Source organism: Pteronotus mesoamericanus, unplaced genomic scaffold (assembly GCF_021234165.1).
Source record: "Pteronotus mesoamericanus isolate MK-2021 breed Mesoamerican mustached bat unplaced genomic scaffold, CSHL_Meso_final contig_90, whole genome shotgun sequence".
NCBI lineage: Eukaryota > Metazoa > Chordata > Mammalia > Chiroptera > Mormoopidae > Pteronotus > Pteronotus mesoamericanus.
The window spans coordinates 10644229-10671740 of NW_026555277.1; the positions used below are offsets into that span (position 1 = coordinate 10644229).

General features: G+C 40.2%; 1 protein-coding gene across 1 annotated transcript in view; it reads right to left on the bottom strand.

Annotated features, from left to right (window-relative positions):
- Positions 1 to 27512, bottom strand: part of XRCC5 (X-ray repair cross complementing 5) — a 91953-nt gene that overhangs the window by 28268 nt on the left and 36173 nt on the right. Inside the window, exons 13-16 of the mRNA XM_054585680.1 lie at positions 26847 to 26980; positions 20941 to 21137; positions 13536 to 13629; positions 11996 to 12065 (exon numbers count right to left, since the gene is read on the bottom strand). Of these exons, the coding sequence (XP_054441655.1) occupies positions 11996 to 12065; positions 13536 to 13629; positions 20941 to 21137; positions 26847 to 26980 (495 nt within the window). The remainder of the gene's footprint in view (positions 1 to 11995; positions 12066 to 13535; positions 13630 to 20940; positions 21138 to 26846; positions 26981 to 27512) is intronic.

Consider the following 27512-nt stretch of genomic DNA (forward strand, 5'->3'; position numbering starts at 1 on the left):
GGAAATTAAACAAAACACTTCTAAGCAATCCAGGGTCAAAAAAGTAATCACAAAAGAAATCAGAAAGTATTTGAATTCACTGAAAATGAAAATACAACATACCACAATATCACAATATATAATGTGCAGCTAAACAACTGGCGAGGGGGAAATGCGTAGCTTTAAACGACTATATTAGAAAAGAAATGAGGCTTCAAATCAATAATCTTCTACCTTAAGAAACTAGAAAAGGAGCCCAAATTAAATCTAGAGCAAGCAAAAGGAAGAGAATAATAAACCAGATTAGAAATCAATAAATTGTAAAAAAAACAAAACAAAAACAAAACAAAACCGAATGATAATGGAGAAAAATCAATAAAACTAAAAGTTCTTATCTTCTATAAAAGATAAATAAAATTCATTGTGAAAATTCATAAAGGAAACATCAACTAAAATTGGAGTCCAAAAGGCCTGTAGAGAGAGCCCTCACACCCTACCACTCCAAGTCAAGAGACTTCAGCAGGAAGAGACGACCTTGTATTCCCAAACAGAGGTACTTATTACTCTAGCAGGAGAAGGAAGAATTTCCTTTGGCCCAGCCAAAGCCCAGCCAAAGCCCAGCCAAAGCCCAGCCAAAGCCCAGCCAATGCCCAGCCAATGGAAATACCGCAGCACAACCAATGAAAAGCCATTGTCACTTGAACTCTTACCTTCTTTCAATGAACTTTTTTTCTTCTTGCTAATGACTTTCTTGTCTCATGCTCCTTTCTATAAAAGTCACCTATCTTGTATAACCCCCTAGTGTATTTTTCTGCCACCTGATTCATGAGTTGGTTAATAAAGCCAATTTACAGTTAAATTTTGCTTATTAACATCATAAATCTTTACTTAGATCAATTGAAAAGCTAAGATACACATTATCAAAATCAGAAATAAAAGTGAGGACATCACTATCAGCTCAGAGAACTGATAAGGGAAAGATAATGAATAATATTTTGGAAACAAATTAGACAACATAGATGAAATGGGCAAATCTTATAAAGACACAAATTACTACAACCAAGTCAAGCAGAAATAGAAGGTCTGACTAAATCTATAATGAGTAGAATAACTGAATTAGTATTTAAAAGTTTCCCACAAAGAAACCATGTGTAGTATGATAGAAGTCATACTACATGATTTCCCAAACTAGGTAAAAATAATGCCATGCACATCTGCCTTGCTTTCTTAAGATGCTCACTAGGGGAATCTGGCTACCATCCCATGAGGAAGTCCAAGCAGGCCCATGACTCTCTGTTATGAGAGACACATCCTAGATGTGTGAAAAAATGTGAGTTAGTATGCCAACAAGTATTTGCATACCTATATGCTAAATACTGGGAATACAGTGATGAACAAAACAGACTCTTTCTGCCCTGGTAAAACTTACAGCTTATGGGAAAAAACAGACAAACTAATAATAGTTATTTAAATTACTACAAATATGCTAAGTCCTATAAAGAAAACTACAGATTATCAGATAACAAACAATTATCTGTTTGTTAGAGGAAAATAATACACCTTAACTCATTCTATGAAACCTGCATTTCCCTGGTATAAGAGCCAAAGGCATCAAAAAAAAAGAAAAACCAAAAACTACAGAAAAGTATTCCCCATGAACATATACACAAAAGTTCTGACAAAATACTAGCAAACTGAATTGAAGAACATACAGAAAAGATACACCATGTTTGACTGGAATTTATCCCTGTATGCAAGGCTGGTTTAGCAAATGAAAAATCACTGCATATAAGATAGCATATTAATAGAAGAATCAAACCCACATGATCATCTTATAGATGTAGAAAATGCATCTGACAAAACTCAACGTCCATGCATAATAACTCTCAACCAATGAGGAATGGAAGAAGACTTCTTTAAGCTGATAAAGGGAATCTAAGAAAAATTTAGAATACCATACTAATGGTGAAAGACAAACAGATTTCCCCCTAAGATCAGGAACAAGGATGTTCGCTCTCATTACTTCTATTCAACGTTGTACTGGATGTTCCAGCCAGTACAATCAAGAAAAATAAATTAAAGGCATACAGGATAGAAAGAAAGGAGCAAAACTACCTTTACGTGCAGACAACATGATCCTGTATGTAGAAGATCCTAAGGAGTATATTAAAGCAACTAGGACTAATAAACAAGTTCAACAAGGATGCAAGACATAAGATCAATATACAAAAATCAGTATTTCTACATACTATAAACAAATAATCCAAAAAATAACTTCAAAAGATTCCATTCATAATAACATTAAAAAGAAAAAAATACTTGGCAAAAATTTAACAAAAGAAGTATAGGACCTGTATAATAAAAAGTACAAAACATTTTGGAGAGAAAATATATACAATCTAAATAAATGGAAAAATATTCCATGTTCCTTAATCAGAAAATTCACATTAAGATGGAAATTCCCTCTTCATTATTCTACATACTCAGTTCAATACCTAGCAAAATCCCAGTGAGCTTCTGTGAACGTTAGCCAAACAATTTTAGAAAAGAATAAAATTGCAAGACATACTACAGTGTTTTAAAACTTCTTATAAAGCTAAATTAATCAAAACAATGTATTAGTGTAGCACAGCCACAAATCAATGTAACAGAACTGAAAAGTATAGAAATAAACTCTTACATTTATGGTCAATTGATTTTCAGTAAGGCACCAAGGCAATTCAATGGGAAAAGGACAGTCTTTTCAACAAACGGTCCTAGGACAATTGGTTATCCCTATGAAAAACAGTAAATCTAGGCACTTACCTCATACCTATTTATAAAAATCAACTAAAACTGGGTTATAGACCTAAAACTTTCAGGAAAAAAAAAAACAGAGAAAATCTTTGTGACTTAGGCTAGGTAAAGATTTCGTACATACAATAAAATGATAGTTCATAACAGAAAAAATTGATAAAACTAGGTAATCAAAATTAACAAACATTAAAAGGCATCATTTAAAACACAAACCACAGACTAAAATCATTTATCTGGTAAAAAAAAACTTTAGCCAGAATACATACAGAACTCTTGACATCTTACTTAATAAACCAATCTCAATCAAAATATGCCCCCCCCCAAAAAAGGCAAAAGATTTACAGATATTTCACCAAAGAAGATAAATGAATGGCCAATGAGCACATGAAAAGTGGTCAGCATTGTTAGTCTTTACAGAACTGCAGGTTAAAACCACAATGAGCTACCAACACATTGCCACTAGAACTGCCGTAATCAAGAATGTGGAGAAAGCAGAGCCTCATTCACTGCTGGTGGGGATGCAAAATGGCAAGTTGCTTTAGAAAAGAATGGCTACTTCTTAAAAAGTTAAACCTTTTTATATGGCCCAGCAATTCCACTCATACTCAAGAAAAATGAAAACATCCAAAGACTTGCAGGAAAATGTCCACAGAAGCATTATTTCTAAGAGCTAAAAACTGAACAATCCAAATGTCCATCAATTGATGAACTGTTAAATAAAATGTGATATATCCATAAAAAGGAACACTTTTTAATAATAAAAATAAACCAATTATTGATACATGCTACAACATAGACAAACTTCAAAAACATGCTAAGTGAAAAAAAGCCAGATGCAAAAGAATGAATAGTGAGTGATTCCATTTATGTGAGATTTCCAGAAAAAGGAAAATACATAGAAAAAGAAAGTGGTTACTTGAGGTGGTGGCGGGGAAAAAATAACTGACTACATGGTCATGGGGAACTTTTGGGGGTGAGGGAAAAGTTCTTTAACTGGACTATGGTGATGACTGTACAACCATAAATTTGCTAGGAGATTTGGGGAGATTTACCACAGACAGAAGGGAGGCACTAGATGTTTCTACTTCAGAATAACTGTTAAGGCTCAGATAGCAAATCCTATCCTCAATGCCCTAAGAAAACCGCTATTAGATTCCAAGGACAAGGGACTTATCAAAAGGTAGTTCTCATTTGAGTGTGGTTCCAGTGTTACGGCTATCACTGAAAGACATAAAGAGATAAACTACAGGATTTCAGTAACGTAATAGAAAAAAGGAAAGGAAAACGGTCCTGTATTAGTCAGTTCAGGCTCCCATTACAAAATACCATGGACTGTGTGGTTTCAACAAAAGGAATTTATTTTCTCACAGTTCTCCAGGCTAGTGCCAGCACAGCAGCCAGGTTTTGGTGAGGGCTCTCTTCCTAGCTTAGAGTCACCTTTTTACCGCATTCTCAAGATGGAAGAGAGAGAAAATAGAGAGAAAAAGAGAAAGAGAAGAGAGAGCACTAACTCTAGCCTCTCTTTTTATAAGGATACTAATCTCATTATGAGGGCTACATTCTCATGACCTCATCTAAACCTAATGACCTCCAAAAGACCCTATCGCCAAATGCAATCATATTACGGGTCAGGGTCTTGCCATATAGAAATTTGAGGGGCAGGGAATTCAGTCTATACAAGGTCCTTTAATCATAACTATTAACTAAAGATTTTTCTGCTCTGGCTGGTGTGGCTCAGTGGATTGAGCGCTAGACTGTGAACCAAGAAATCGTTGGTTCAATTCCCAGTCAGGGCACATGCCTGGGTTGCAGGCCAGGTCCCCAGTGTGGGGGGTGTGTGAGAGGCAACCCACATTGATGTTTCTTTCCCTCTCTTTCACCTTCACTTTCCCTCTCTCTAAAAATAAATAAAATCTTTAAAAAAGGATTTTTCTTTAACTGTCCATATGAAACTGTAAAAAAAAAGTAATAATGAAAAATAAAATAGTTAAGTTTTCTCCTATGTTAAAAGATGTCTATGCTGACACTATTCTCAAGCTGTGCTGAAAACTATGTGCTATACCTAAACCAAACTCCCTTCCCTTTTCTGGCCAAAGAAAAAGGCATACCGGTTTTTTAAAGTTGTATGTAGACATGAATAACAGACAGGACTGACCATATCAAATTATACTTGCCAGTGCTTTCTATGTCAGCATATTTTTTTGCCTTGGGCTTGCAATATAAAAGGGAAGGACCAAAACGCTTTCATTGTATTTAAGCGGGACTCCAAGCTGTTTCTAGGCATCTCTTAACACATTTCAGCTGATTAGTGACTATTTTGACAAAAGCCAAACATCCATCCTGAAATATCTTAATTGGTTAAGAGCTTCTGTTGTTTGCCACAGCAGTCACTTAAAGTCGCTGATTAAAGCAGTGTGCACATCAGCACAATCTGAAATCGGTTTCCTTTTCCTACCAGCTGGCTTAAGAAGCAGTCTTTGAGACAGTCCACTTCCAGGAGAACCAGGGCCATGTCCTGGAGGACAATGATCTACCACGCAGAGAAGAACTGTAGAATTTACAGGGGGCAGAGAGAAAGAACCACGAGCAAGAGAACTTGCCATGATTAGGTACTTCAAGGGCCCTCTGTCTCACCAGCACTCTCATCGGCACTCGGTGCAAGGGTGAACTCCAGCAGCAAGTTGGATAACACACCCTTCCTCCGAGGCACCCACTGTTACGTTGGCGCTGCGAGCAGAGCCCACTGCGAGCACCTGCCTTGCTGCACTGCTCGCATGGGTCATCGGGGCAAGCCAACCGGTCACTCTGTGAAAAGCAGGCAGGAACAGACTCTGTGCTTTTCTGGTCGTCCAGACACGGGGATAGCACTGACATGAGTTCCACATATTCAGCCAGAGGAGAAAATACCCTTTCCATGTTTAACATAAAAAGGGAAAAGATACTCAGCAGGTTTAAGGCAAGAGACTTTACCACCTGGGATGAGAAAACAAACCACTGTCATATATCATATGTAGATTTCCTCTAATGCTCTCAGGAGAAATCTTGGTGTTCAGAGAACATAACAACAGCAAATATGCTTTTATTTATATGCTACCAGTTGGCTCTCTTTCTTAACAAGTAGCCAGTCTATATCTTACAAGAGCTATACCCTCTGCAATTAGACATATTCTCATCCACAGACTGGCAGAAGCCTCACAGGATTTTAGACGCTAAGTAAGAATGGAGAGCCTTTTAGGTATTGTTGAAAACGGAAAACACTTTAGAGTGGTTATGTATGATGGCTGTTGGTTTCTATGTCATGTCTTTTTTTCTTTTTGTCTTCATTTCAATGATTTCATTTTAATTATTTGGTTGATGAGTTTTATTATATTAAAATGTAAACTTTAGGGTAGAGTTGTGTCATCTCGTGAAATGTATGCAACAGTGAAGGAGTTGAAGCCACAAGGGGCCAAAGGCTGGCTCTCTGGAATCCAATCCAGTGTTTCTCACACATTCACAATAATCTGGGCAAAGTCATCTTAACTACTCTGGGGCTCAGCCCACCCACACGACAATTGTGACAAGACACTAAGGGTCACTGATACATACATAATCACCATATCAAATAATAACATATCGTTTTATAAGGTATCCTTTACAATTTCAAAAAGGCTGATTTTTGTTTTTGAAATGAGACTACTAGTCATTGATAAGTGAGACATAAAATAAGCCTGGATCATCAAGTCTGGTGTTCAACAATTTAAAAGTAAGTAAAGGAATCCAGTGAGAACAAGTAAGATGTTAAATAAAAAATATAAAGTATAGCCTAAACCTCTAGAATTTGCTATCATATCTGCGTATTTTCTCTCTTATGACTAGATGCATCACTGCTATTTTCGGAAAGGACTAAGAAAGTATGTCAAACTGTTAAAACTTTTATAGAGATAAAGATGTTTAAAATTTTAGTTACTATTTATATTTGTATCCTTCAAGATGTTCAAGGTATTATCTGACAAAACTTTTTTAAAAATTTACCATCTCTATGCAAGACAACAGATAAAGGCCATATTTTTATCTTATTTTTATCTGGAAAGAGCTATCATAGGTTATATAATTCATACCCAAGATTACATAAATCAGGGCCCTTTAAAAAAAGAAAAGACACAGGCAATTTCTCTTAGATTCCAACTCTTGAGAGATCATAATTTATGGCTTGATTCAATGGCACAAAATCATAGATGTAAGTAAGCTCCTGTACAAATGGGACAAAATACAAAAAACAGAACTGAAAAAATTGTTTATTTGGGTTTGATGAATGATATACGTTTATTACTAATTATATGACATTCTATCTAGTATTGGAAAGTCTTCAGAAGTAAATTTTAAGAAGTACTCTTTAAAAGTGACAGGATGTTGTTTGATGAATAAGAGTAAGGTTAAGCTGGAGAACAGACACAAAGACTTGAGGATGAGATGTGATCTAAAAACAGTGAAAGATACAAGAAAAAATGAAATGCTTCAGTAGTCATAGAATAAAGTGATCGAAATGTAATCAAATGGGTATGTACACTTTACTGCTCACTGGTATGTAAATCTAATGTTAAATATCAGACTCCAAATAGGAGTCCATACTATTTCTACTTAGGATGTTTTCTTGACAGGTTTGTTTTCTTAAACTAATCATATTCCTGAATTCAATTCGGTAGAATGGAGGTCCGCCACCCCGTCACTACTCAGATGCCTACTCATCCTAGAACCTGCGATCTAAGTGGCAAACAGGTTCATGGAAGAACCCTCTCATAGTATAAAAAGTTATACATTCCATCCTTTTATCTTCCAATATCCATCTTTTCTGGTTTTTGAGGTCTTCAGAGAACCTGTTTTTGATGCACCAGGTACATTTAAACTACTTATTTGGCATCTTATACTCAGTGGAAACCTTTAAATTCAGACACATCTCAATCACATAGGAATCATTTGGAAGACTGAAGTAATGTGGCTTTTCCTTCTCCAATTTGCTGTCCATCCTTTCACCACGTTAGTGCTCTTCTTAAGTAAAAGCAGAGGAGGGGCAAAGAATTAAAATCTCCTAAGAGGCCCCGCTACATAGCTGGTGGAGGAGGGTGTCCATGTAGTGGATAGCCCAGAGGAGTCTGCGAACTCTGTGGACTCAGGTTCTCCCAGTAACCTACACCTTCAGATAATAGATGTGCTTATGAATGCAGTGTCAGGGAAACAACTCTGCTTTCACAATTATTATATATACATCTGTGGTCAAGAATTTTTCTATTGTAAAACTGTAGTGATAGAATGGTGGGGTGGGTAAGAAACGAGGCGAGAGACCAGAAAAAGAAGGGGACCTGAGTATCAAAGACAGCTTACAGAAGCATCGGCAGCCAGAGAGGGCACATTCCTGGCTCTCAGTGTTATCTCCTCTATACCAATGAGCTTAGGACAAAAAAAAAAAAAAAAATTCCTCACACCAAAACCAGAAGATAAGAAAATGTGTAGCTAACTGCCTACTGAGGACCACTGATGCCAAGGGGATAGGATCATAATACTCTCAGTACAACTTCGTTACTATTAGGCCAGAGAAAGAACTACACCTGCATTTTAGTTTCGAGCAACAGGTAAAAGGGCTAAGTTCTAACTAAGGATAAAACAATCTTACTATCTATTATTCATCATACTTTCAGCAAATGAATTTTAAAAAACAGATATAATGGAAAAGAGAACAGCTTGTCCCCACCGTGCCCCAGACAGGGGACTCCAGGAGGGATAATGATCGATATCAGGCAGGCAGCTTGAAGACTGGAGGGGTACTTCAGGCTTACAGGGGAAGTGGGTCTCGGCTCACAAAGGGCCTTAGTAAAGACATGACCAAGCGGAAGAACAGAGGTAGAAAAGTATTGAGGAAACATGTGGAGGGAGCCGGACTTTGGATCTGAGGGTCCCTGTTTGGGTACCAGCTGAGGGAGGGAGCAGGGCTCTAAATCCTGCAGAGCCCATCCTGGGGTCCTCACAGATGGGGGAAATAAAATAAGTCGTCCCAGACACTTCTCTGTCTGCCAGGAGAGGGGGATGGCACTTCCCTCTAGTGGAGAAGGCCCTGAGCCCCTGTGTCCAAAGACTTTTATTGAAAGGGTTATCAGTGGGGCTAGGTAGTAGGAATGTACAGGTGATATCACTACAGCAGTATGTTAATGTTTACAGAGCATAGATGATGTTTTGAAGAAAACAAATGTCAGGAACACACCAATTGACATGGGTCCGAGAGGAGACTAGTAAACATGACAGTGTAAACATGAGAGCACCAAAGGGTTTAGGGTCAGAGTCTGTGAATAATGTTAATTTCCTTCCCAGCATGAGCTGGTTATCATAGCTTTTGAGGGAAAAACAAAGCATGCTTCAAAGAATTTACTTCTAGGCCTGATTTCGCCCGGGAACCGCCCTTAGGGCTGTCTCCAGCATTGTTTCAAACCTGAGCCAGGCCAGGGATCAGAGGCACCAAGAGATAAGGAGACTTCTTTCAGATAGAATGAGGACCCCGGCCATATCAAAGCCGAGGGGTGAGGGTCTTTATTCCCTTTCTCTGTGTCTCCCAAGTTCTTCCCTGATGCCCATTATGGCTGTGCTTGTCTTAGGTGGCCGCTTCTATCGAGGGGTCTTACCTGTCATTGACTAACCAGCCATCCTCCAGCGCCAAGCAGGGTGATGTGAGGGAGGCAGGGGCTGTGCCCCTGCCAGAGGGACAGGTTTTGTCTCCTCAGGGGCCTATTTTCCCAATGCTTCCTTGCTCAGCTCCAGCCTTGGGGCCCTCTTGCCTATTCGCGAGGCTACAGTTCCTGAAACCAGATGGGTGTTTCCCAATAGAAACCAAATTTCTAAAGCTTGACTCAAGAAAGGGAAGGCAAGTTAGAACCACTAAAGAGAACTAGTTAACAAGCGGGAAGCTCCATTTTCCCATAGCTCTGCAAAAAGCCTGCTTTTGTGAGGTCACTGGAGAGCTCTGATTGACGAAGTCCAAGATGGAGGAACAGAGGGACATTCACCATCACAACGCTAGCAACGCACCATGACTCAGTGACATTCAACGTAAAAGGACAGTCTACTCATCAAAAGTCCTATCTACAGACACAAGGTTTAAAATTCATGACCTTATAATGTATAAACAAAACAATATGTAGGGAAAGAGGTCATTAGGATTAGGAGAAACAATTAGGAAAAATCTAGAATTTAAGAGAGAAACGGATTTGAATCATTTTGTGATTTTGGGGAAAGTTCATCTCTTCCAGTTTTATAGCGTTTCCATCCATGAAGTGGGGATAACAGTACCTTTTTGTAACCTGTATGCCATCTGGGGTCACTGCCCTTGTTATTTTTTACACATCTGCTTCAAATGACCAGCTCCATGGCCTAAGGGAAACATGTTTACCTTGGATATGAAAATTCTGAGGAATTTACCTTCTCTTGATCTCTTCACACTCTGGCCTTCTGTGCTCTGGTACACTTTCTCGGCTCTGCCTTAGGTTAATTCAAGACGCTGCGTCTTCACCAGAGCACCCAACCAAGCATTCCGGTTTTCCTGACACTGCATATCTGTAGTCATGACATACTGTAGAACACTGGGCCCTTACCTAAATTCGTTCACTTCCTCTCCCTCATACTTTTATACCTTTTCTCCTTGTCTCCACCTCTCCTGACTAAGTTCTAGTTTTCCTGGTTCTATGATGCCAGTAGTGTCCCTCTCCTCTGAACCCCAGCATCGGCCGACAAGCAAGTCTGGACAGAGACTCTATTTCAACCCCAAGCACTTATCAGCACATTTTCCCAATGAGAGAAACTAAAGAATTTTCAGGAAATTCTGGCCCCAGCTGTTAAAGCTTTAACATTTTCTCTACTTGCTCATGTGACTCTGTGGGATTGCTATGTGGGGTAGGTAACTAAAACAAAAAGATATCATAAAGTGCTAGGACAATGACTTAGACATAATGGACACTAACTAGCGGCTACCTTTACAATGGTGATGATGCTGGACTTAGACCCTGAAGAGACCACACCCATACCAACCAGGGAGACCAATCACTTCCAAAGGGGAGACCCTTGACTTGGGCCAAAGTAACTCACAACATATAATCAAGAGCTAAGGAGGCCATAATCTCTCTTCAAAAATACAAAAGCTTCTCTAATCTCAAAACACAAAACATACATAACCCACCTAAAAGAATGCGCATTACCATGGTGACAGAGCTGGTCTTTCTCCAGAAATGCTCACAGGTTTGGCCTTTGGTGTTGCTGCCAGCAAGGTTTGGCCTGGTAGATGACATGCTCGCTCTCTCAGGCTTAGCCGGTTATGACTGCCTTTGGCAAAGGAGAGCACATCCAGGCATTTTGCTAGGATTCTCAAATGTGAAGTACTAAGGTGCCCTAGACCTATGCCTGGCATGACAGAGGATTAAACTACAATGGTGTAGCGTTCCAGTCATGTAGGAGTCATTCCTCCCACTAAAATGCCAAGAAGTTAGAAGAGAAAGTTCTGTGCACACATTAACATAAACACTCACACGGAAGGAGGCTCACAGGCAGGCCTGACCCTGGGCAGCAATAATGAATACTGCTGTACACAAAAAAGCTCAGGATTACAAGGGCCAGCTGCCACTCTAAGGCTAAATGAGTGGGAATCTGAACACAAAATGTATGAATGTCGGTCCAAGACCCTCTGTCCATTCCTGGAAGCTGTTTTAATATTAGCCCAAGCCCAAATGAAATTCTAGGTTATACCTGATGAGAAAAATGTGAGAATGTAATCAGTTTCAGAAGGATCAAATCAAGGGGCAGCAGCAAGATCTTTCTGGGTTGTGAAGGGCTCAAATCCTTAGGCTTAGAACAAGAATTATGTGTCTTGGCAAACAGGAAGATATAACATAAAAATATTTTATTCCAAGCTCACTCACAGTAACCCAGAGAACTTCAATGAAGTGGACCTAAAAGCTCCAAGGTTCTGGCCCACGGTTTTCTTCACAAATGTGTTCTTTGTTTGGGCTTACCTCCACTCAGTCTATCCTCACGTGCTTATAATGTCTCAGTGAGCTCACTAATATGGGACCACACAAAGATCCGTAAGAAAACTACTATATATAGCATTAAAACAAAAGGCTGTACTTCTTCAGTTAGATTTTAAATCCATTAACCTAGTTAAATACCTTCCCTTAAATATTAGAGTCAGTGGCATATCACTCACCTTCCTCAAAGCTGGCATTCTTCTGCCTCACTAGAACACGGAAGTTTTCAGCAGGATTCACACTTCCAACCTAGAACACACACACAGACAATAAACCTGCGGATCACTTCTCTTTCTGGCCGCACCCCAGGCAAGACACGATGGCTTCATGCAGCAAGTGTCCTCTTATAAAATAAAACCAAAGACAAAGTGAAGGCCCTTTCTATTCATTCTCATTTCCAGGGCTCTGTTAAATGCTAGCAGATATATTAATAGCTGCTGTCTGTTCTTTTACTTACCTCCCTTTATGGAAGCTGACTTTTTTCCAGAGGGGTCAGAAGTATTACTACCCAGCCACCAGCCAGTCCTGCTTGAAGACTTTACGTGGCAGATTGCTTGAGCATCCTGACACCCAACCAATTAGGAAGGGGAGGATGCTGCAATGTGGGGCTAGTTCCAAATATATGCATCCTACTAAGATGACATGAGAAATAAAAGCCTAGTGCTTCATTCTCACTGAACTGCCCTTTTTGGGCGGACTACTGCTGACCCTTTGGCACTGAAGTTTTGGTGGACTATATAAACATGCCCAAACTGAAGATGTCTGCCAATAGTAAAAGAGGATCATGTTTCAAGGTTTACTGCAGTGCTACTTTCAAAGACTAAAATCTCTGCCACACTATACGGCACTTTTTGATCACACCTGTGTCTTTACTTTTCCAGTCCCAGCCTAAATAGGGCCTAAGTATCATCCAGCTCACCGGGGAGAAGAGCATGGGGCTGTACCATCTATGGCTGGTAAACTTTGGCACAAAATGTACTGAAGGTTCCAGCCTGCCCTGGTATAGCAGTCCGGAAAGCTTGCAGAACAAACAAGGTCATCATTTTTTTTTTCCCTTCACTGTAAAACACTGAAATAAAACCCAAATCATTTTTCAGATATTCAGTTTTTCTGAGAGCATTTCTTTTTGAGGTTGGGGAAAGGCATGCCTACTGCTAACTGTCCTTCCTAGCATATTTGGCTAGTAAGGGACAATTTTTAAGATCCATTGATTCAAAATGATGCCACTTAAAACAAGGAGATATGTTCAAGTTCTAAAAGCCTTCCCAGTAAATGAAGATCTTGAGTGTTAAAGGGTATTTGGCTTGGGGAAATCCTAAACTTGTAAAATCTCTCCTGGAGCTGTATATTAGAAAGAAGAGTTACATTCAAATTTTATAAACTTGGAGATGAAGACTCAAATCATCAACTCCACTTATCCTATCACTTTGACTATAGAGAAAGCTGTAAAATAAACAGCTGTAAAATAGCCAACAAATAAATCTCTACAAAAAGCACTACCACTGAAACATTCCATGTTCTGTGTATTATATAGCACTCTATGTACTGTATATCATAAAGATAATGCCCTAGGTAACTGGCTGACAATGATTACTTGAAGGGAGAAGTGTGGGGTGCTCCTGCATGGTTCATGCCTTGAGAGGACCAACACGCATCGATGTGGACTCCCCGCCACAACCTTCCCACGAGGGCACAGCTCGATGGATGAGCTCCGCGTACCTTGGTGACGCTGCCTTCGGCCAGGCTGGAGAGACGAAAGTGGGCCTCCCCTTCCTCAGACTTGAATTTTTTGGAGTTGGACCCCTCTTCATGGCTGCAAAAGAAATAAGTGGCTTTCCCCAAACCCCTTAAAACAGAACAAACAATACAAAACCCAGAACTACTGATGTGAAAAGTACAACTTAATTTTTCAAGTCTCAGAAATAAAGAGCCGCGCTTAGAACCCCTTTACGGGAGCCTGCCTCCTTCATCCAGCCTCAGAGTTCCTGCCGGCCTGACCTGGAGCAGCCCCAGCTGCTTCCGGCAGCACAGAGATCACAAGTAGCAGCCGTGTGACAAAGCCCTCTCAAAGGGTGACACTGCAAGCACAGGTCATGGAAGCTGAACGTTTCAGTAAGAAACCCCTTACCCTTCTGGTATTATTTGCTGGCTTCTGTCTCAGAATTGATAGCCATTAGCTTCCCACATACACAGAAGCCTGTTGTGCCTAAAAACCCATCTTCTCCATCATGTATGTGAGACATCTGAAGCCTCCACTTACAGCTTCAAAACCTACTAGGCAATCCTTAATTAAATATGCAAGAGCTTGCTCTTAGAGAAGTCAAACTATTAAAAAAACCACTTTCAAAAGAAAGCTTTTTATTTGTTCTTTCATAAACCTAATTCTGTTCTGGGCAATATGCTAACAAAGTCCAGCAGCATCTGTGTGGTAAGGGAACAATGCCTCCAAGGAAGTGTATCAAACATCTTGCTTCAAGTATCATCCTGGCTTTAATAGCCTGTCTTGAAGTCACGAGAAGGTCAAGTTATTTGCAAAAGGAGAAGAAAATCAAATCCAAAGGCTCTGCCCACAATCTCCCTTAAGCTACTGAACATAGAGAGATGAAGATTTTTCTCCCAGACAAATAATCAATCTGGGGCAAAAGCAGCTGTCAAGAAATGGCTGAATGAGAAGGGAAATTACTAAGATCTAGTATTTCTAAATGTGATGTGTTTTTGTTCAAAAGCCCAACCTTCAGACAATGAGGCATAAAGAAGAGGTTATTCTAAAAATAAAGCAAAGAATAATAAGGCATAAGCTGGCTTATTCAATGATATTTCAATAATGAATCTCCTCTTACAGCTAGATGAAGGACTAAAGCAATCACAGAGCCTTACAAAAACATGAATTAAAAGTTTTATTACTTGACATCTTTCCCATTCACCACCTGCCTTTTTCCCTTTGAGAAGCAAAGAAAAGGAGAAGACAGAAGGATGGGGACAAGGAAACATCAAAAGGGTGAGTCATCCTGGGTTCTTTCCTTCAAACAGAATGAAAAATAAGCATACAAAGCCTTGATGGCAAAAATAAAGGAAAAATGCATAAACCCGAGGAAGCGTGAAATTCTGTCAGAATCTGAGTCTATTAAAAAAAAATGCAGCCATTTCAGTTAAACCTTGCCAGTTGTTCCCATGAGATAGGTAACATGCTGCTAATGATGATTTGGAGACATAAGAGCTGGATTCTAGTCTCAGTTTTGCCAGTTCCTAGCTCTGGGATCTTACACCTTCTTAAAAATATTTATTTTATATTAAGTTGAGTTTACCTAGAGTTTAGAGTCGAGTAAGCTACTACTCTCTCTGATCTTCAGTTTGCTCCTTAGAAAAACACTATGATAAAAAATACCATGAGTATATCAACTACTTACCCATTCTTTTTCAAAAATACAAATGAACTTATATTGTGGTATTAAGAACCATTAAACATGCAAAGCACTATGCTAAGTTCTGTGAGAATACAAGGTTGAATGATGTAGAGAATTTCTTAAATCTTCCAAGATAAGATTCTAGGGAAAGAAGGATAAGAAGGTGTATATACCAATTCTCTAGACCTGGGCAGGTAAAGACAGGCCCAGAAATAAGCAGAAAGTAGTGAAAATTTAATATGATTAATATTCTCAAGATTAAATCATTTAACAGCATTAGGAATCTACATCTATTAAACTCATACTGTCTATGTGAAGTGGGAAAGGGCAATGACTCTCATCCCGACATTATCTGTGACGGAGTCGAGCTCTGGAAATAATCCATGTGAGACCACGGCAGACGTACAAATGTTGAGAGCTGCTGCACGTGGGCATCAGGACCATAGGTAATTTGCTGTTCATTCTCCTTTCCTTTCATAAACATGTATAAATTTTGTAATTCACTTATTTAGCCAAACATTTACCTAACACTATGTGTCAGCTACTGTACTGGGCTACATAAATATACAAAAATTAAGGCCCAATCAACACCTTTAAGAAGTCCGGCGAAATAAAAAAGATAAATATATGAACAGACAATTAACAAAACATTGAGTCCAGCAGCATATCCCTGTGAGAGGATAGCAGGTAGCTGTATCTGGGGCATGAGGTGCATGTTGGGTAGCAAGAGATAAGGAAAGAAAATATCTAAATTACAGACATAGAAACTGTGAGGAAAGAAGCTGATTCTCTAAGCAGCTGGATTACGGATAAGTACTTCTCTTCTTTCTGCTTATCTGAGTTTTCTCCTTTGTGTAATAGAGTTTGATCTTAAGCTGACGGTAATGGAAAGCAATCAAAATAAAGGTTTTTTAATCAGGAGTCCAAGGATGATGTCGAGAAAATGTATGCAAAAGTTAGTATGTTATGGTATTTTCCTGGGGAGAGGGTTCATGGTTTGGTTTTGTTTTTTGGTCAGATTATCAGAAGGGTCCATCTCACACAGACATACATATACAGACTGACAGAGACAGAAAGAGAGAGAGAGAGAGACTGAGAACTGTTACACTAAAGAATGCTAGCAAGGGAATAACGCGACCAGATTTGTTTCTTAAAAAAATTTGTTTCTTAAAAAAAAACGACTCAGGTAGCAGAACGAAGAATGGGCTGGAAGGGATAAGATTGCAATGAGGGAAATCACTTAAGGAGTTATCTCAGGAAAGCAGGCTAAACTGAGGTCTAGATAAAAGCAATGGCAGTGGGTGATGATAACAAGAGTTAGCCTTTTTTTTTTTTAATGCTTACCATGTGCTAGTCACTACGTTAAGCATATTTAAAATATCTCAGTTAAACTTCACAACAACCCTGTGAGTTAGTTATTACTGTTCTTTTACAAACGAGCAAAACAAGGTTCAAAAGGGCCTGACCTGGTCTGGGGCATGGTTAGTAAGGGGTCCACAGCCAATTCTGAACTCTTGTTAGCCACTCTGCTATACAGCCTCCTGAAAGGCAGCTATTTGTTATGACGGGCATCTTGCCAACTTTAACCACTACTAAAGGGAAACGCTTGGATTTGATCCAAATTTATCTGATTCCAAAATCAATGCTATTAGCCACTATACTAAGCTGAAGTGAAAGGAGTGGATTTGAGGTAAATCTAATACATCTTGGGGAACCAGCTCAATTATGGAAAGTAGAAAAGCGATGATCGCCTGGAAATTAGGCGTCATTCACTGAGATAAGAGAGAAGAGCAGCACAGAAAGGGGTTTCAAAGGAGCGTGGACAGAGAAAGAGGACGACGAAGCTGTTTCTGGACATATTAAACTTGAAGTCACGACAGACACTTAAGCTATCCAGGGGACAGGATGAAAATATGTCAGGATGGACAGGTACTTCGTAGTTATTTGAAGACTTGCCTGTGAAATAATCAAAGGTCTTAGAACACGCGTTGCTAAGGCAACAGGGCACGACGGTTGAGAGTGCAGGCTCTGGTCAGACTGCTCACCCCAATGTGTAACCAGCTGTGAACCTGGGCAAGTTTCTTACCTTCTCTGAGTGTCCTGAGCTTTGAGGTTTGATGAGGTGAATAAAAGAACCTACTTCACAGGATGGCCAGAAGGATCCAAAAAGGTAATACGTGTAAAGCAAGGCACTCAGCACATACCTGCATCCAATAAATGTCAGCTGTGTCTAAGAAAAGTCCTACAGAACATCAATGCTTAAGGTTTGTAGGGAAAGAAAAGGACCCCAGAGGAGGCTGAGCGGGAGCTGTCAAATGTTTAGACAGAAAAACCTGCAGAAGCTGAAGTTAAGGAAGATATATGAGTTTCAAGAGGCAAAGAATAATGGACAATGTCAAGTGCTACAAAGAGGTCAAGAAAGAAAAGGGCTGCCAAGATGAAGTGAATTTAAGCAGGCGGTGTCTTCTAGAAGACCAGTCGGAGAAGTAGTGGGGGCAGGGCCTGAGACAGTCAGTCCTGGGTAAAGAAGCAATGTTGACTAGTCTTCCAATTAGCCCGGCCCCCGAAAGAAGATGATAAGTAGTAAGAGAGGGAGGAAGTGAGAGGACTGTTTTATTTTGGTGTAGAGGAAAGAAATGATATGTTAATGTGTGGAGGGAAAGGAGCTGGTACAGAGGGAGAAGCTGAAAATACAGAAAGAGGGGAGAACTTAGTGTTGGGCTAAGGTAGCAGAGGAGAGAGAAGATGGCATCTCAGGCCATAGGTGAAAGGATTAACTTGGGACAGGATGAGGTACCCTCTCCCACTGAGACAGGTGAGAAGGAAATAAAGGGAGAAGCAATACAGATGTGTTTTTACATAAGATGGACAAAAACCCAAGGAGTTCCCACCTCCTGGCCTCTGTTTTCTCTATAGAATTAGCATCATCACAGCCGTGGTCATCGCAAGTGTGCCAGGGACATGACCAGGATTTTGTAAATCATTTTCTCAAGAGCACAGCATGCATACTCTGTGTTAGGTATTGTGCTGGTTCTAGGAATACAACAGGGAATAGCATATATTGCCCAAATAACCCTCACAACAACATTTTGAGACAGATATTCCTACTATCTCTACTTGTGAGAAAACTGAGGTTTATCAAGGATAAGCAACTTGCGCCTAAGGTCACCCTGAGGAGCAAGGGGACCAGCTCACACTGTCTGTCTTGAAGTCTGATGTTTTAACCAGTAACCAGGTGAGGCTGGCTGCTCAAAGGAAGTGATGGAGCATCTAAGGGGACTTGAAAAAGTAGAGAAGTTTAGACTATCTGCACAGAGACAAAAATAAATCAAGTTCACACATGAGTTAGTTACACAAGTAGGATTAGACCTCAGATGTCCTACTTCTCATGCAAGTTCCCTAAGAGATGAAATTTTCATTTCAAGTAACATTAAGGGAAGCCGTGTTTTTATATGATAAGGGTAATATTTAGCACATTTTTGAACTACAATGTCAGAATGGTGCTCTTAACCTCTTGAAATGAAAGCTATCACTTCTAACACTAGGGTTCCAAAAGGTTCATTCAGCAGAAATGGATCTTCTCAAATGTTCAATATTTGTATTAATTACAATACTAATATTCCTTTGCATTTTGACTATTGCCTTCCCTCCAAATAATTCGAAATGCTTTGATATCTCTGATTTCATTGTTACAATATCTCTTGAGATGAAGCTCTTTTTAGATGAAGAAACTCTTGTAAAGGTAAAATTATTTATGCAAAATCAGAGAAAGAGTTCAAAGTTGGAATGGTAACTGGTGACTCCTAGCTCAGGGCTCTTTGTCTTGGCCCCTGACACTTACTGAACAGACATTTGCTTGCTCCCCAATTTCTGTCCCTCACCCCTACACTGGAAACACCCTGCATATAGAGATGCTGAATATACACAAAAATATAAGTAGCTGTAAGCATGTACTCCCCCCGCCCCTTTAGGGAGACCACCTCTAAAGTGGGATTGGCGCTCTACCATAAAAATTAAGGGTTTTAAGAACCTTGTAGAAGGGACTGAATCCCTCTTCTTAAATAAAGTACTCAATATATATTTGTTGCATGAGTCATTTCTGCAATTCTTAAACACTCAGATTTCTAAAGAAAGGGCAGAGAACGGGAGCGTGAGTAGGTCTGTGTGAGTGAGATGGTTCTCAGGCCCTGGCAGGCAACTTGGCCATCTAGGTTTGACCTCGATGGGACCAAAGAACAAGAGGCCAGCATGCGCAAGCTTCCAGAAAGAGTGACTGGTGGGATCAGAGCTGCAGGTGTAATCACAGCAGGGATCAAATCAAAGAACAACAGCTTCTGTGTGGTTTTAACCAGCTCATTTACACTTTAATCAACGGGAGAAGGGGAAATGACCCCTTTCTCTCCCACAACAGCAGAAGGTAATAAGATCCTGAACTGGAGCTTTAATACAGACAGAAAATAGCCAGATGACTGCAGTGAGCACACTGCCAGGGAGAGAAAAGGACTCAACATTTTATTAAACTGTTCTAAAACACTAATCCAGAGGGATATAGGCAGATGAGGACGGCAGAGAGAAAGCGGGTTTTCAGTGGCAGCCGTCCTGTGTAGAAGAAGACATGACAGACTAAAGAGAAACAAAAGCTCTCCAGAATGTGTTAGCAATGCACATGGTAGAATCTATCAATCCTATGATGTTTTTCTTTTTCAGTTCTAACAAAGCTGGAGGTATTCACCTCTAAAAAGTCACAGAAAGCATAAAGCTTTCTCTTCAATTTGGAAGATAACTCATTAAATTAACAATTTATAGAACCCTGTGAAGGTTTCCAAAAATTACTCACTTCTCCTCCAATGGGGTATTACAAATGATAATCTTGGTCACTAAAGATACAACTGTGGGAAGGGAATCAAAGGAAAAAAATGCGGTCTAAACCTGGATCTCAGAATACACTCTTAGGAAATGAACAGATCATTATGATTTGAGGGGGAAAGTCACCAATAACCAAATCAAAATCTGGTAAAAATCAATGTTATAAACCCAAATGATTCTGAATAATCAAAAACAATTTCTTATGGTTTGTTTTTGTTTTGTTTTGAATGGAAACTGATACAGACACAGAAATGAATTTGACAGGGGTGGGGGCGCGGCAGCCGGGGGTGGGGGGACAGCAATGGTTACCTGAAAGGTTGACTTGAGGACTATATGACAACCCTGTTGCTATCCTTAAAAATACAGACACCTCGCTGGCGGCAGAGGCAAGCACCTCACTAGCACAGGGCCAGGTTTCCTTCCCCCGGCTTTGCCTCCCAAAGTCTCCCTGATATTCTCTTGACACCTAACATTCCAACCGAAAAACTATGAACTTTGCCCCTCTCATCCCCAGCAGCCTACTTTAAAAAATGGTAGAATTTCATCTTAGGTATTCAAAAACTGTTTGGTCTTCTTGTTTATATAATTCACTGAAAATCTGATGCTGACCAAAAAGGGAGCAGCCCAGAGGGTAACTCTACATTCCAGGTGAACGGCAAGAATAAAATAGACCTACAACAGACAGATAGGAGAAAGCAGTATTTTCAATGCAAGAGTCAAACATCGAAAGGTTTCTTCCTCCCACCATTGTGATCCCACAAACCCACAAGCCACCCTTAGCTTCGGATCCCCGTCTACGACCAGCGCCAGTCTCATGCAGTCCAATGTCAAACGCAACCACATCGAACACTTACTTGTCCTGGAAAATGTCCTGAGCAGTCAGTTGATTCTTCCTCTTGACGGCTTCAGTCAGAGGGAATAGGGTCTTTATTTCAGAGAGAGGAACCTGACATTTAGCTGTCACCTCAGAGGGGGGATCCAGCATATTCAGAATATGCTGCTGAATTGGGGGCAGATGCTCCTGGGGATGTAATGCTCTGTGCAGCAGACACTGTGGAAAAAGTGTAAGGATTTTAAAATGCGGACGTAGACACCAGATACGGCTTTGTTGTACTTTCCGGTGAGGGATCCTCCACCTTCGGTTTGGGAGGGCTGTGTCATCCCTACCATGTTCAGAAGAGAACAGAGAGTGGGCCCAGAGCCACCTTGGTTAGCAGGACAGGCACAATGTCTAAAACCAGCTGTAAAAGAGACCCTAGCCCAGCAGCACTGTCAGCCTAAGGCCTCCTGGAAAAGAACCCCATCTTGTAAAAAGAGGCTGACACTGGAATTACTTGGAGAATATACGAAGTCCCCTAAAACACATTATTTCCAAAGATCTCTGACAATGTGGGATTATAACTTTTTTAAATTATAATCCTTTCAGCTCCCTTCTCACACTGTGCTTTCTCCCTTGCTTAATCTTAGAAAACAGCGTGTGGCAGACGAAGCACGTGGCTGACAGGGAGCTGCTCGGGCTCATTGAGTCCCAGGAAAAAAACTATGGCAGAGCCGAGAGCACGGGTCTGTCCCAAGCTCCACAGAGAGCTGAGTCCGGACTATTCCGCACCCGCCTCTTCACTTCTGTCTGCCTCCACTCCCACCACTCCTGACCAGGCCCCGTCACCTCTCGTGCGGGCCATCGCGGTCACTTTCTAACTGGCCTGCCTGCATCCATTTCCGCTGTCCTACCGCAGCTAACTAAAGTCCCCTTAAAGCAAGCTCCTTACTGTCCTCAAGTCCTACACAAGGTTGCCCCTGCACAGCTCCGTGTCACCTGCCACCCTCCTCCTTGCAGCAACCCCTCTAGACTGTGCTGTTCCTGTTTCCCTCTTATGTCAAGCCCGTTCCAGACTTGGGGTCTTGTGCTCAAAGCTCCCTCTGCCTCTTCTGTCTTCCTGTAGCTCTCGACAACGCTGGCCTTTTTTTTTTTTTTTTTTAATCATTCTGTTCTTCACTCAATTATCACTTCCTCAGAGAGGCTCTGCCACTATCCTACTACACAGTCATTCTTTGTCACGAACCTTGTTTTACATTTCTGACAGAATTTACCATTAACTAAAATTATCTTATCAATTTTTTAGTTTACTGATTATCTAACCTTCCCCTTTGAAGGTAGAGAGCTTGTTTGTCTTGTTTATTGCTGAATTCCGAGTACCAAAAATAGTGCCTGGCACATAGCAAACACCCAGCAGATACTGATCGAAGGAATAACAAGAATGGGGCCATGATCGTGGCCAGGGAAGGTTTTCCGTTGCTCACACGAGTGGAAACCTGGCCAGCAAGCCACTTCCACTCAATCATCTGTACAGCTTTCAATTCACTAAGCTAGGCCTTGGCAGTACTGGTATCTGCCCAGAAAGGTAAGTACTCTAAAAAGAGTATAAAAAGGTAAGCAAAAGGACGGGACACCAGTAAGACAGAAACAGAAAAAAATCAAGCTATCAATTCATTGATGTTTTCTTTTGATTGCTAGAGTATCAATTCCAAGATGAGGATGGCAAACAAGCCTGGTACTATTTCCACCTTTAAACAACTTGTACATTAGTAATTCCGGAGAAAAAACAGGGAGCCGAATAGCTCCTGCAATTTCAAAATACAATTTCCTGCCATAAGGCATATGATTTATACCACACCATGAACTATTTTCTTACACGTAAGCTAGAAGTCTCCGTTCTAAGAAATAAAAGATACATCGGCTTAAATAGTAAATACCAACCAAGAGCTGATGTCCTACAGTCGGAAAACCCTGAAGTAGAAATTAAACACCAATTTCCTCTTGAAATTTCAAGTGCTGCTCCTTGTTTCAATACACCAACCACAAGTCTTCCTTCTCCATTCCCTTTACCATCGATAACCTTAGGCCTACTTAGTGAGAAGCAAAAGAACACCAAAATGATCCCAAACCCTGTGAATTCACCCCCAACCTCCTTGTGCATAATTCCTAATTCACAGTGCTCTGCCTCAGGTCATTAAAATACCTAAAACAGCGAGGAAAGCCCTTAAAGATGTAAGCAGTGATCAAACACCCAACACAGCAGATTACCTTTCACACTCTGGAAGATTCTATTCATTATATTCAATTGACATTTTTGGAAAAGAATTAGAAGCAGCAATGGAAAAATACCTTATTCAGGCTCCCTAATGAAGAGCAATCCAGATTTTCAGTATGAAAATCTAGGCAAGTCTTTCAAGTAGTGTCATCTTCCACAAGTCAGTAATAAAGGACCTACAAGAAATGTTCTAAGGCATCAACCTCTCATTTTCTTAAAGGTCACATTTTAGATAAAGATCAGTGGGATACTTATAAAATTCATTCAATCAAAAAAATCCCAATTCATTTTTTAAAAATGTGGCTGAGAAAGTGATACTTTTTAGTAGCTGAGAAACCTTAGATCAGTCCTCAATCTGCTTATTTCTCTCTTAAGCAACTGTGATTCCTCGATGTGAGTTTTACACTTTGAAAAAAAGAATAGAAAAAACCTGCAGACTACATGGTTAGTTCAGAGGTTACCAATATGTTGATTTTAGCAACACCGTATCAATTATTTAATGGCGGTTTTAACTGTACACTTGACAAAAGACGTACTTTCAGCACTTCTTTCCAAAATTAGAATTAAATTAACCTCTTGCTAACATTGATTATTAATCTCTGTCTCCTTCTGACCCCGCCCCCCAGCTCATTTACCCTGGTTACAAATATTTCATTTAAAAAGGAAAAGAAAGTCTTCCAGAGTCCCGCGTCCTCCTACAGCTGACTAGGCCCTCTCTCCCCCTTCTCTTTCATCAGGAAAGCTCCCTTCTCCAGCACTGAAACCTGGCTCACTCCCTATTACTCTGCTGACGCTGGACCTTCAAAATCATCACAGACTTAACCACACAACCCCAAGGCCCTTTGCCACGCCTCCTGGACTCAACAAGGCGCAGAGCGTCTGCCTGCCTTTTTCCTGCTGGGCACTCTCCTCTTCCTGTGTCCCCTCAGGTACCCATTTCGCCTAGTGCTTTCCACTTCTCTGAACTTTTTTTAGGGGGGGCAGGGGGCGGTGAGGAGGCTGGAATTTTTTTTTTTTAACAGCTCTTCCATGAACATGTTCATGTTGTTCAGGACTTTTTCTTCTCAGGCCGCACACTCTCCCAGGTGATCTCACTTCTTTTTCTACCTCAATGAGGAGGACTCTCAAATCCATTTGGTCCTGAAAGCTCTCCTAGGCTCTGTACCCCAATTTCCAACTTCCCACTGACTGTTTATAGCCAACACATCACAAATTTAACACCTGCAAAAACTTACGAATTACCTTTTCTGTCTGTTCATTCTATATGCCATATCACTGCGATTTTCAATGTTTCTCACCTCACGGCACACATAAACCAATTACTAAAATTCTGCAGCACAAACAAAATAGATTTTTGATCTGACAAATAAAACAGGCATAATTTTGATCCATTCACATTGAATGGCTATTGTTGTGTTGGCTGATGTCATTTTTTTTATTTGACAGTCTAAGGGAAAAGAGGTCAGTGCCCCTTACTAAATAGTCAGATATTGCATGTTTTCAAAATTCTTACAGCATACCAGTTGAAAATCTCTGTTTTATCATAATTAACAGTGACTGATACCATCCTTCCACTCATCCAAGCTTGGAGGATCCTGTTATCTTCAATTCCTGTTTATTTCTTATCAACCATCCTCTAATTCCTTAAATCCTATTTACTCTACCTTCTACATTTCCCCCTCTCCATTCCCTCTGTCACTGATTTAATTCAGGCCTTCGTGTGGACCCCTGCCGGTTTCCTAACTGGTCTCCTGTCCATCTCCTCAGCTACCCACCAGACTTATTTTCTAAACCTCATGTCACCCACCTACTGACGAAATCCTTCTGTGATTGCCCACTGCCTACACAAGGAAGTCCAAATGCTGTTTACATTCCCTGTCACTTTTTCCATCATTTTCCCATAGAGCCAGTTCTCCAACCTGACGGAACTATTTGTGGATCGCCAAATACATCACTCTTCCTCATGTGCTATTTCTCTTCCCCGGCACGTCCTTGTCACATCATGCCTCCCTTTTACTTCAGTGAAGCCTTCCTGAACTCACTCACTTGCAAGAAACTCTCTTTCCTCTTAGTCGCAGTTTTGTACCCAGCACTGTTGTAACTATTTGTTTTATATCTCTCCTCTCATTTCTCTGTAGGGATCCTTTCAAGTAGTGAGCTTATATTACCTTTAACATATGGCATGTTGTTAGTACTCAATAAATATTTGTTTTATAAAGAGTGAACTCAATGTTTAAATGCACTAGTAATGATACTTTATATAGATAAGCCATATTAAAAACTCTCCCTCACAAAAGAAAACAATGTCGGTAAGTTGTAAAAATCAAAGTTGCCAGTTCTTAATAGCTCTGAAAGATAACAATGCCCATGTTCATGGCTTTCATGTATTCATTAATCCAACAAACACTTACTGAAGATAAACAGAAACCATCTGAGGTAAATCTGCCAAGCATTAGAACTTTCTATCTTTCACCATAGTAACCTGTTTTTGCAAGCTTTCCACATCAGCTGGTCTGCTCTCTCCTCCCTACAAATGGCAAAAACAGTCTTGAAGTCCAGTTGTCAAAAATGCCAACCAACTTTATACAAGTAATTTATACTTGAATATTCTTAGAATACTAAAGCATTCACTGAGTCAGGCCTTCACATGTTAATGTTTTTAATTTTAGAACAAAAGTTACTCCCCCCACCCACTTAAAGGAATTATATACAGCAAAACAAACAAACAAACAAACAAACAAAAAACAAACCAACCCAAAACTGACTCTTTCTCTTGTATAGAAAGAGGACGCCTCAAAATCTCAACGGGCCCTAATATGGACCTGAGTTACATAAGGATGCTCTGAGAAGTGAATCAAGATGGACAGGCAATGGGCTCTCCATCGCACAAGCCCCCCAGAAACCGGCGCTCCACCCTTCTGTAGGGGAGCCTTTGCCTGACAAAGCTGCTTGTGGTTTCTCTCAGCTTTTGGGGGTTCCGAGAAGCCCGTGTCCTGCTGTCACCCAGTGACTCCAGAACTGGAGCACCCCCGCCCTGCTCCGCTGACCCAGGTCCTCTCCTCCCCTTGCTCAGCCTAAGTTGGCTCTCCGTTGGCTTCACCAGGTACCCTAATCCAAGTTCCGCCTTCCAACTCCTTCAGCACAAGATTCAGAAATTCGTATTTTATATTTTCCTTTATTTTAGTTACTCTTCAATAATTTCGTACTATAACCTCTTTATTTGACCTCTATGCTACCTTTAATTATGAAATTGACACGTGTGTCACTGGAACACTTCTTCCCTATTAGTGATCACTACATAGTTCATAAAAACTCTAGTATTTGGATATTAAAAAACAAAGAAAAGTCTCATTCACATAAAATAGAGAAAAGCCTGGAGAAAGCATAAAAGCATTGAATATGCTTTTTATTAAGCCCTCCTGAAAAAACAACCTCTCTCTAGGAAAAAAAAATTAGAAAGCATCCTTGACTTGTTTCTTCCTAAAAGCTCAGAAGCTCAGAGCATTTTCCTCTCTTAGTAGAAAGAAGAAGGTGGCATTCTATTAAACAGAACATCTGAGGCCCTCAGAGGATAAAAACAATTGTTTGACTGGCGAATTACCCTAATTTTTCACTCGGTTCTCTTTCATTTAAAAAAAAATACGATTGGTTTGTCTTTTCTTTCTTACCTGAAATAATCTCTGAAATTGAGGATTTGGGATTTTGGTGGTTGGAAATAAGTCTTCAATGGTGTCTTCTTCTTCATCTTTCTTTATCAGGCTCATGGAGTCAATCAAAGCATCAACAGCACTCAACTGCGCCTCTAAATCAGGATAAACAAAGAAGCAGAAATGAAAAATGACTATCTCCACTATTTTCCACCAAAAGAAATGCTTTCCATTCACAGTGATTCCTCGCAATATTGGCAGGTTATACGGCCCTGGCTCGACTAGCAATAGTCTCTAGTTATGCAAACCAGTTACCTGAATCATGGTTTCCTTATCTGTAAGAGAGAGTTATATAAATGTAGCTGGTCTCTTAGGTCCTTTCCAGCACTATCATTCAGTGAACATTTGACAATGGAATATCCTAACAAAAGCAATAGAGCTTGTCCAAGAGGAATGCTCCACAGTCACACAAAACCCAACTTGTATACGAGAATCCAAAATATTCTGAATTCAATGAAAATATTAAAAAAGAAATTAATAATTAGTTAAAAGAGAAAAACATTAAAAAAAAAACCCTTTGGTAATGAAGCAGTAATTCTCTAAGGACATAATACAGCTTGTATCAGAGTATAACAACAGTAAGACACCACTGGGCCAGGTGAGCAGATTCCTTCACAATCTCCCCAA